General features: G+C 38.4%; 1 protein-coding gene across 1 annotated transcript in view; it reads right to left on the minus strand.

Moving 5' to 3' along the window:
* ankrd13c (ankyrin repeat domain 13C) overlaps positions 1-11,345 on the minus strand; it is a 28,304-nt gene extending 16,959 nt beyond the window's left edge. Inside the window, exons 1-2 of the mRNA XM_028445193.1 lie at positions 10,671-11,345; positions 6,638-6,679 (exon numbers count right to left, since the gene is read on the minus strand). Of these exons, the coding sequence (XP_028300994.1) occupies positions 6,638-6,679; positions 10,671-11,055 (427 nt within the window). The 5' untranslated portion in view covers positions 11,056-11,345. The remainder of the gene's footprint in view (positions 1-6,637; positions 6,680-10,670) is intronic.
* Positions 11,346-12,231: the final 886 nt, after the last annotated feature.

Genomic DNA, 12,231 nt, shown 5'->3' on the forward strand with positions numbered 1-12,231 from the left:
GATGTTAATTTATTTTATTTTACATGATAAAATTAAATAAATAAATACATACATCAAATCAAATCAAATCAAGTCTGTGAGTACATTCCTGTTTATAGTTTATGGATGTAACATGTATGATGCAAACTAGAAATGTTTCCGTTACATAACATGATGGTTTGAAAATAATCCTGGTTGTGCTGAAAGACAAAATGTGTACAGGATTGAACCGACAGCTGACCCATTAAACTATAAACCATATGGGACCGTACACACACTGTATTAAGAGTATAAATTGCTATGAAATTAGGTCATAGAACATATATTAAGTCCAATGGAGGTTCATTAAGCTTTAAGCCAACTTCAAAACATAGAAAGTCTGTTTTCTTTCTGTGACAGAAAATCCCTGCACTGGCTGGGCAGCTTGTTAACAAACTACAGCCAGCCAAATAAAGTTACCGGTAAGTCTGTTGTTGGAGCTCAGCTGTTCAGTTTAGCCGTGACATCACTCATTACAGTGTTGGCATCTGTACAGCAGAGCTCTGCCTCAGCATTGAACAGGAGCAGTCACAGTCCTGTGAGCAGAAGAGCGGAGGCTGAGTGCTACCAGTATGCTGCTGAGTGGGTATGTAGGGCTTTTCACTAGGTGGAGTCTGACCCTCATTATGACTGTTAAGACAAACCTTTTCAGAGGTTGCCTCGCATGACAAAAGCAGCATAAATGCATCCAGTACAGCCTGTACTTCAATGAAAAGCTTTTGAGTAAACCTTGAGTCATGTCAACAAATCATAAGTAGCTCTTGTATTCATGTGCAGGCTTGTATAAAAATGTCTTTGTCTGACCTGAGACATGACTACTACCTTTTAAAAAAAGGAGCAACTCTATTTATTCAATCCACATTAACTTGCTTCCTACATGTCATGTTTTAATAATGAGAATAGGCTAGGTCTTTATGCATTCTTAATGGCAGAAAGGAGACTTCTACTAATTAAACTTTGTACCGTCATAACAATGAGGAATGAGTTATCCCCCGAGTGCAACTACAGCTAAACAAAACAGCGTATTGCAACAAAAATGGTGTAGTTCAGTCTGCAGTACCCAGGTTATTTAATGCACAGCTGATTTCTAAATGGAAAAACCCAAATGAAACCAGATGAGGTGCTGGGATGTCATTATGTTCACACCAGTGATGCAGTTGAGTTTTAAAGGCTTGGCTAAGCACCAGTCAGAAAGCATTTTCTTGTTAGATGTATGCCCTCGTCGATGCAGTGCCGACTATGGTACAAAAGCTATGCTGTCACAGGAATGTCAGCAACCAAAAAGCACAGCAAAACCATGCAACATCAGCAAATAAGGAAACAAACTGCTGTTCTTGCCATTGGGTCCATCTCTACGACTGCACTTGGGGACAGAGCGCCCGATAGCTTCCTGCGTAAGCCTCACACTCTCCCACGGGCCTTTGACCTACTGTATATATGAACGCTAAATCCAATGATTGTGTAATGATGATGGCAATGATTTACAGATACACTTTACATAATCATGTAGAGCAAATATAGAGCAAGGCCATGTGTTCCGAGGTCTGCACCTGCTCGCCGGCAGTCTAGAATTCAATGTTTAGTGCTGACTATGGAGAAGAACAGATGAAGTCTGGATTTAGAAAAAAAAAAAAGATTGACGGCAGGAGCTCATTAATTATGTATGAACACCCAAGAACACTGACCCCTATTAAGCTGTAGAATTCTAAATAATTCAACTCTAATAAGTACTTTAAATACACGATAAGATTTGTTAAGTGTTCCATGGTAAGATTGACCAATCAAGCACTTTACACAATTCTCTCTACTAAACTGTCATGTCTGGTTGGATGAAGGGATGGCTCTCTGTGCTGCATGGGATGATATGTGCACGTGCAGCTGCTGTGTGCACGTTCTGTTCAGCGCTCATATAACTCTGATGGATGAGAGTTCAGGACATTAATCCAATACTACGTGTGCTAGCTGCAGATGGGGCTCCTTTCAAGAGGCTCTTTAGGCTGCTTGAAGCCTCCCATCTTCCTCCTGCCTCTGTTCAAGCCTAAGTACATCTTTAAAAAAAAAATGGATTTCTTAATCGCCAATTATGGACTCAGCAAGCCAACTGAACTGGAACTGGGAAAAAAAAAGTTAATTGCGGTCAATTACGGTAATTCATTAAACAATGCTAATTTAAAAATAGAAGACATGACACACAACCCTATTATTTAAAGGATACCACTACTGGAAATGTATATAAAATAAAATGTTTAAAGAATTATTTTATTGTTATCCATGACCCATGGAGGTACATGGACAGAAGACAGTTCCTGGGTATGGCATTAAGCCCTTAAATAATAATGAATGTATAAATAAAGTAGAGAAACATGTTGATTGTAAAAAAAAAAAAAAAAGGAAGTGTGCGAGGTGGGGGCATACAGAGCTCCACAGTTCAATAGCTAATTATTCTAACAGCTTCAAGACATAAGCTGTTCCTCATTCTGATGGGTTGCTTTTTATTCCTGTCCTGCTTTTGATTCTCCAGATCTGTAGAAGGAAGTTAAAACTGAGCCTTAATACCAGCAGAAGAAGAGGCAAGCTAAAGTCCACTTTCAATACTGCCCATCTGATGCGCAGGGGGAGGAAAGGGTGTCTGTCCTCCCTAAATAGGTTTATTGTATTACTTTACCAATAAAAAAAAAAGAGATGTGTACATTTCTTTAAAAAAATAAAACAACACACATTTAAAGTGTTTTTTGAAGGATGTTACACCTTAAAAAACAATCCAGGGAGAGCTGCTGTTATTGGCCAGATGCAAGGGTAAGTCTTTAACTTAGAGGAGAAAAAAGAACCAGTCACAGAGCAACCAGTAGCGCTAAATGCCACACCATGACGTCACTACAAGCGTCTGAAATAAGCGTGTCTTATGGACTCAAAGGTTATTTCCTCCGATTGGCTGCTCTACAAAGACTTTTAAAGAAAATGACCAGACTAAACCTCTTGTATTATGTATGATCTTTTGATAGAGCTTAAAATAAAAATCACTACAGGCATCCTTCAAATAAAAAGGAGCAAAGGTAATAAACTTTAGTGTCTCTATTTTCTTAACTATTTTTTAACAGCTTAAAATTTTATTTTGACCATCAAATATGAAATTAAACACCAAGAGAATGACGAAAAATAACTCCTGAATACTTTCCAGTATAATCAAGAACTCTTCACCACATGGCAGTCATTGCAACACAAGCAAAAACCCATTTTGATCATGGACACTAAATATATATATATATATATATACAGTATATATATATATTAAAAAAATCTTCTTCAACTTCAATCTGTCTTTAATAAAAGGATTTCTAACCGCACAGCTAATTTATGGTTTCTAAGCTGAAAAACTCAAAACACGTTACTGATAAGTACACATTTCCTTAAAGGTCCAGTGTTATGCTATTTTTCATCCATCTCCATTTGTTCTAAGAACCCCCACAACATAGTATTTTCAGTTTATTTTCCCAAACTCGCCTGTTTTCTGGAGTTTTAGCACTCTGAAAAGTTAAATTCATGACGATTCTATAAACAGGCTGTTTTGGGGCCTTCATGCATATCCATGAGTAGGCGTGTCTATAGACGCAGACTTCATGCCTCGCTCTTGCGAGGTAGATCAGTGATTACCAAAGCGATTTTCTTTTTGCTTTCCACACACTCTTGTTATTGTTTTCAGCCAGAAAACGGCACATTACAGTAAATTCTTACTATGGACTCTATATTTTCTTAAGTGCACTGAGATGACTTTGTTGTAATTTGAGCTATATAAATAAAGTTGAGTTGAGTTTATCACATCAGCAGCAGTCAATCAGCTACTTCAAACACTCACCGGAGTGTTAAGCTGCTAAGTCACTTTCTTCTCCTCCTCATCTCTATTAACTACAGGAATAGTGCATAAAAGCTGATAACCATTTATTTTGTCCAACCGCTGCGTCGCATTGTGTCACAAACACATCAGATCAAGTCAAATGGGATACAAGGCAATATAATGGATACTAAAAATGGAACTGCTCCGGGTGCTACACCGTTGCAGCCCACTGCTCCTCGGGGAGGGGTTAAATGCAGTGAACACATTTTGTGTATGTAGCTTTACATATGACAGTAACGTGTAATATATATTCTATATCAAACCGCAGTGTTTGTTTTAGGTGTACGGTAGTTTGAAAGGGAAGAGCTCACATTCTTATACGGTAGGAGGAGCCAGAATTGTCAGGAGGAGAAATATCTGTGAGGTGACATCATGTAGTGAGAAAAAATCCAACTCGCCCATTTGGAGCTGACTTTTTACAAAATGTGGAATAACAAGAGAGGGAGGAAACAGAACTTTTTCAACTTTGGCCCTCTGAATGAGGCTAAAGGGATGTATATCACTGTAGCAAAACCATTATAAAGTGATTTTTTCATAATACTGCCCCTTTATTATTCAGAGATACAGCCACAAACAAAAAGGACCGCTCTTCTGCTAATCTACAGATGAGCCACACCCAAACTATGATCTCATGCTGGAGCCTGGAGCCTGTCCTGTCTGAGCATCCCTGGAAAACAGAGTACAGAGGCAGCTTTGACATGTCTACTACTCTAAAATACAGAGGCTGGACATTCCCTCCAGTAAAATAAGAAAAAAAAAAAACGTTTTTAAAGATGTCAAATCAAGTTAAACCAGTGCTCATGTGACAGACAACAAACAGCTAGGACTGTGCAAAACAAATGACCTAGTAGGTTAGCTGATTTAAACCAGTCTGCTGCTGCAAAAAACTAAAACTGGAAATAATATTTCAGAAGTATGTTCTGAAGGTTGATCATATAAACGGCACTGAGAGGGACAGAACTTCAATGTTTAATGTGCATGAGTTACTTCAGTCTATGCTATTCAGATTTTTTTTTTTTTTAAACTGTGCAATGTTCTGATTCATACACATTTGACAGTTGAGAATTGCTCTTTGAAGTGCCTTTTGACTTATCTATTTATGGTTAATTTGTTAGATGCAGATACAATAAACATAGACCGCTGAAAACAGGCCATTCAAATATCTACAGTATCTATAAAGCAAGGAACCTCTGTCTGTGTGTTCCTCAAATATCTCAGCGCTTCAGGATCAGACTGACCTGAGAGTTTCAACATGGCTGCTGCTCGGTTCAAGGGTGTGCAACGTCTGATTTGTTTGGACGCCCCACCACCTTATTTGTCACCCATACCAAATACTTTCAGATTATATATAGTCTAGCATTTGAGAGAATGGGGGAAAAGGGAATACGTCTAAGAAAACACTGGAACAAAAACTAATTTATCATCCTTATTTCTAACTATTAACACCACCTCTTTATCCACGAGTGGCCATGTTTACATGGGAGCTTTAATTCCTCTTTAAAGCAGAATAAAAGTTAATTCCTCTTTATACTGACCTTGTAAACACTTAATTCCTAATGGTAATTTAATTCTGAATTAAACTTAAATCCAAATTATGTGGCTAGTTTATTCCGATTTAAATAATTCCTCTTTCTTTTTTTTTTTTTTTTTTTAAAGGATTTTTTTGGCTCTAGTGGCCTTTATATGACAGTTGCTAGACAGGAAAGGGGTCAGAGAGAGCAGGGAATGACACGCAGGAAATCGGCCGGGAATCGAACCTGGACCCGCTGCAGGTGAGGAACTTTAAGTTAATTCCGGTCGTCCTGCACATGCGCAATTTACCGCGATGACAACATCCAGGATGGCCGCCTGGACTTCAGCCGAGACTATGTAATAAGAGCCTTAGAATACATGGATGTAATGGAAAAAGTGAATGGACAGAAGTATAAACATGCAGACTTTCACATGAACACACACAGACTTATGGATGACTCGCACTAGGACCCAGAGGCGGAGTAAATGTAGCCCCACACTGCATTCACAGGCTGTAATATCACCAGTTTATCATTTTACCTGTTGCTACTATCGTTACCAGAGAGCAAATATTTATTCCTGGTGATTGTTTACCAGAGTTTTACTGGGATTTATTTACCACTGATTAGCTCCTATCTCCCTTACGCTCCGCAGTCTAAACTGAAACCGTATGTTATTGTCCAGCTGCTGCTTCCAAACTACAATCAAAATAAAAGTGAGAACCGTTCTCATGTGTGGTCTTCTATGTTACAGCCGACAATAAAAGGTTTGTTGTGTGTTTTTCTCAATGATGTGATACGTCCCGTTCTCCCCCTGTCCAATCAGAGCCTTCCCACCCCCAAACCTAAAGCAGAATTGAATAAAGCCGAATAAACCGGTTTTCCATGTAAACCTCAATTCCGGAATTACTATTTCTATGTAAACACAAAGCAGAACACTTTAATTCAGAATAACTCATTCCGAATTAAAAAAAACATCATGTAACCGTGGCCAATGAGTATCTTGCTTTTTAGGATTCTGGATAGTGATCTGTGACAGATCTGGTTGTGGTTAGCAAGATAAACAGGCACACAAATGCTCTGCCAGGAACTAAATTTCACAGACAAATGAAAACACAAAAAGGACCTCTGAAGGGAGAGCGCAACTAATTTAGAAAGCCACAAAGAAATTTAAAAGCAGACAGATAGAAACCGGAATGAGGCAAACATTACTCACCTTTATGACCCATCATGACAGCGAGATGCAACGGGGTGTTTCCTGAAGCAAAAAGAAAAAACAGACTGAGTATAAGAGTTTGATAATACCATCATATAAACAAGTAACAGTAGGCACACGTGTGCTTGTTGTGTATTGGAACAGCGTAACACTCAGCTATAGTATGAAACATGCTGCAGGCTAATACTACGCCTGTTACAAGGCACAGTACAAAACTGCTCAGTAAAATGCACTGAGGGGAGATCGGCGTTGCAAAGGTTTTCATTTCAGGCCCTGTAAGTTGTTAAGGTGTCAATTAAAACGAAGTGAAGATAAAGCAGTGGCACAACAACTTCTTGTGCAGCCTCTTTAAAGTTTATTGTCAAATTCATAAGTAGAGGTTTATTATGGCGAGTCCAATGGGTGTGTAAACTCAGGCGGGTCTTTAAATCTGCTATAGAGCAGAAAATTATCAGATGTTACTGGCAATACTGACCAAGAAACAGACCCGTAGGTGTTTTTATACGACTGTATTTTTCTCATGAGATTTCACCACTCAAACCGTACTAGAGAAAATACCTTTTTGTTGGTCCCAAAACTCAGTATCTGTATGGATGCAAGGCCAAACTGATCAATATCTAAACCCTTTAAACCTGTATTTAAGAAAACAAATAATTTAGATCCTTGACAGTGTCGAAGGCTTGAGTGTCTGTTTGTGTCTTCCTTTCCATGACCGTCAGATTCATAACATTTTGTGTCACTGTACTGGCCAAATCATGTGGATTGCACACGTTTTCTACTTTATTTTGAAATACTTTCAAAAATAAAAACACTTTCAAAGAAAAGATAAAGGATTAAAACAAATGATAAAACCATACAAACCTTCTCATGTAGAACCTGTAGACTTTCAAGTGGCACAACAACACGAGAGGTGAATGGCCAACCTAACACTTCTATTCTACCACATGTCAAAGTTTTCAAGGTAGTCCACATTCCTGTGCTGACACTGCACTACAGGATGGGAGAGTAGATTGTGTCTAATCATGTGAACTGGAACAAAATATGTGGGTTGTTAGGTGAGTACAGGCCAGGAATATTTGGAAATTGTGTTATCTAAGCATACTTTACCCAGTTGAATTGCAATCATTCTGCCAACCCAAAACTCTCACACAAGGAGCCCCAAAGTGGCACCTACAAACCCATGGACCAACGTACTATTTTTAGGACTTATCTCAGAAGGCTATATTGACATTTACTGCTAATTTCTGGAAATAAATGGTGCAGGCGACAATGCTACTGTGGCATCAAATCAAAAGACAATCTTGCACAGTGTAGTGCACACTGTAGGGAGCTGAATTAGCATAATCTGCAGAGTACAAGATGGACCTCAGACCAACCTTTCTCACAATATGGTACAAAATAACTCTCCTCAGCTAAGAGTTGTGGACCTCTAATTAAGTTATTGCTTTGATTCAGTGACAGAATATGATTAATTACAGCTTATTATAGTAAAGTATTATTGGACTGGTTCCCCAGATTCACATTATGTGAACACTTGTCACAATATGAGTAAAATCAGAGGTGCCCCATCCAGCCTCCACACCTTAATGCTTAGGAAACACTTTGTGTGAGGCCTGGTGTAAATAAATCCCCCCAAAATAATCAAAGATAATTCACCAAACACACAATTTAATATAATAGGCAAGCTAGTGGCAGTATTCATTGTTCATTGAATTCATACACAGCATTTTTGAACCATGCATATCTACTTAGGTGTCCACCAAATAAAACAAAGATCATTTTTGTTACAATACCTAAAAGCTAATGTAATGTAAAGTATATGTCTGGCGTTTTACAGAAGAGGATTAGGGCAAATTTTGATTGAGAAAATAATTTTGGGCAAATCCAGAATAGAGTTGAAATGTCGAGATTAAAGATGGAATTTCAAGAGTAAAGTTGAAATATAATGTTAAGATTAAAGTCGAAAAACGGGATTAAAGTCTAAATTTTTAAAATTAACTCAAAATACATTATCGCGATAAAAGTCGAAGGACTGCTAATGAAGTCAAATCTACGGAAGCTGACGAGGGACAATTCACCATATGACAACAAACAGCAGATTGTGGCAGTCTCCAAAAATACTGTGTATCAATAAACGTGTTAAACTATACTTCAAAGACTGGTTTAATAACAATGAGATTCTTTCTTTTTTCGCTGATAAAAATGACGTTGTAATCTTTTTAAGGACTTTGACAAGACATTGCCATAAACTTAATCTGTTCAGAAAGAAAAAAAAACAGTCAAATTTGGGAAATGTGGCCACATTCAGTCCCATCTATGGCTATTGAGAAGCTGTACGGAAACATATCAGGGCCAGTTTTAATGGAGACTGTTGTTGTATATGGTGAATTTGGCCCTAGTCCGCTTCTGTAGATTTGACTTAATTAGCAAATCTTCAACTTTTATCACGATATTTGAGTTTATTTTCAAAAATGTAACTTTAATCTCAACAATTCTATTTTGTTCTTGTTTAGCCCAAAATTATTTTCTTCTCCATCAAAAGTGGCCCTAATCCGCTTCCATGGACGTTGGGTGTCACTTGAGGAGGTAAAAAAGGTAAACAGGACAGAGAGTGGTGACAACTTGCATGTTTGATGTCAAAGCATTGGCTTTTATCCCAGTAGTGTGTTTACAATATTATAGTCTTGTGTAGCCATCAATCCATATTCATACTATTATTGTTTTTTGGACTGGCTATCCGTACGTAGCTGTACGGACAACCCCCGCTGCTATTCGTACCATTTGTGGCCTATGACGTTACCGGAAGTCATGTGACCATTGCGTACATTCAAATCAGAAGAAAAAATGGCTGAACAAGCGATACACGTACGAATTCACAGTGGCAAGAAATTCAAATCCACTTCAGAAGGTTAGGGTTACGATTAGGGTTAGTTACTCCATAACATAGTTTAGAGTTAGGGCTAGTTAGTTCGTAGCGTAGTTTAGGGTAAGGGTTAGTCCATAACATAGGGTTAGGATTGGTTAGTCCGTAACGTAGTTTAGGGTTAAGGTAAGTTAGTCCGTAATGTAGTTTAGGGTTAGGGTTAGTTAGTCCATAATGTAGTTTAGAGTTAGGGTTAGTTAGTCCGTAACGTAGTTTAGGGTTAGGGTTAGTTAGTCCATAATGTAGTTTAGGGGTAGGGTTAGTTAGTCCATAATGTAGTTTAAGGTTAGGGTTAGTTAGTCCGTAAGTTAGTTTAGAGTTAGAGTTTGTTAGTCCATAACGTAGTTTAGGGTTAGGGTTAGTTAGTCCATAAGGTAGTTTAGAGTTAGGGTTAGTTAGTCCATAACGAAGTTTACGGTTAGGGTTAGTTAGTCCGTAACGAAGTTTACGGTTAGGGTTAGTTAGTCCATAACGTAGTTTATGGTTAGGGTTAGTTAGTCCGTAATGTAGTTTTAGGGTTAGGGTTAGTTAGTCCGTAACGTAGTTTTAGGGTTAGGGTTAGTTAGTCCGTAACGTAGTTTTAGGGTTAGGGTTAGTTAGTCCGTAAGTTTAGGAATCTTTGTAATAATAGCAAAGTATGTTGCGTCTTAATCACGTGACCTATCACGTCACCTAAACTGGCCAATGAGAGGCACTATGTACGGATGGAATGTCGGTATATTGATACTGCTACGTACGGATAGCCACTGCCAATTTGTTTTTGACAGTAGCAATCATTTATTGTTAGTCAATTTCGGTTTGATAGTGCATAGTGAATTATTGTTATTATCGTTTATAGGCTTTATGAGATATTGTAAAGTGCTGAATCAATGGGAGATCGAAAGCAGTAATGGATCAACAGTATTAAATGAAATAATGAGATCAGTGGTTTCTGACCAACACTGTCTTGTGTTTATTCAGGCCATTAGCGATAGGAAACGCCTCGCCCACTTTCTAAAAGGCTGATGGGATATCAGATGAAACCTAGCTCACTGAACCTTTAAAAATCGATTATGTGGATTGTTTTAGTGGGGCACTGATATAATGAGGGGCTGGTTGGTTACTACTCACCATGCATGTCTTTCTGGGCGATATTCTGCGTCCGTATGAGTGAGGACAGGCGTCGGACGTCTCCCTTAAACACGCACTCATGCACCGGGAAGTCCTGTCCTGTGCGGGTGATGGGATTCTTGTTGTTGTCATCGATAACATCCGGTGTTGACAATGTGTTAGCGTTAATTTGTGACTGCTGATTCTGTTGTTGTTGTTGTTGGTTCGATGGGGACTTAACCAACTTGTGATTGCTGAATATTTTACTCGCCCTGCTCTTGTTGTTAGATTTGGAGGTGGTGGTGGTGAAAGTCCCAGTCGCAGCCTCCTCGTCCGGTTCCAGAAGGTCTTCGTCCTTATTCGGCCTTTGGTCTTTGCGCAGTGAGCGGATCTTCTCTCCGGTCATTTTCTAGCTGTCTGAGGCTCGCTGGGCGGAGAGTGGAGTAGCTGACAGTAGTGACCCTCGGGGCGAGCCGAGGAGATTTGCCCGCCGGAAGCGTTCACACAAACTCTTACAATTACGCACCATGAAAACACCAAATTCCTCTCAGCTTACATTACGTATGAAATCCTTTTATATATATATATACCAAAAATGCCTCTCCAGGAGGAGAAAACACGGTTTAGTCCTTCCCAAAGTCCCAAACTACCGCTGGTCTCCGCACAACATGAGTGGCTCCAGTTGACGAGTGAGGATTGTCTGATGGCTTCCGCCTCATCATATCGCGAGAGTTCATTCAAAGGTTACTACCGGTCACGAGCAACTCATTTCCGTGCAAAACACACAGAACACAAACCGGTAACTTGAGATATATATATCTCAAGTTTTATATATATATATATATATTTTTTTTTTTTTTTTTTTTTTTTTTTTCTGTGTTCACATCATAAAATCACTTGTTGAAAAACAAATGCAAATACTAACTAAATTACTTTGGAACTACTGCCCTCCCCTTGATTCACATTCATTATTATTGCTTAGCACCCTCAGTAATGAAATACAACTGTATGACATTTTCTAGTTTTTGTTTTTATTTTCTCACCTATTTTCAAATACTAAATTACTTAATGAGAGGGCTGGGAAATATATCGAGATTCAAAATATATCAAGTTTTGTATTTTGGCAATATCAAAAATTATAAGGATATATATATATTAATAACTTATTTTGCATTAAAATACTCGTTTTAGGAGTTGTTGCTTTTGCTACTTCCCATAACAGCATGCAAAGCACAGTTAGATGGATTTCTGAGTGCCTCCTCACCCACATATTCTGTAGCTGTTTGTTAATAAATGCGTTTTTTGTATCATCAAATTGAAGCCACAATTGCTTTTCTAGTCTGACTTAATCTAAATGAAAAATATTCAGGTTTATATCGTATATCACCATTTTGAGAAACAAAATATTGAGATATGAGTTTTGCTTCATATCGCCCAGCGCTACTTGTTGATTAACATTTAGAGGCCCTATCTTTACAGAGGGACAGAGTATGTTGATACTATCTTGTTGTAGAAGGGTGAGGCCTCGATTACACTTCAGCCCAGTTCTCAGGGGTGCATTTTAAATGTGCTTTTTGCCACA

The sequence above is a fragment of the Gouania willdenowi genome, chromosome 4 (assembly GCF_900634775.1).
Source record: "Gouania willdenowi chromosome 4, fGouWil2.1, whole genome shotgun sequence".
Taxonomy (NCBI): Eukaryota; Metazoa; Chordata; class Actinopteri; order Blenniiformes; family Gobiesocidae; genus Gouania; species Gouania willdenowi.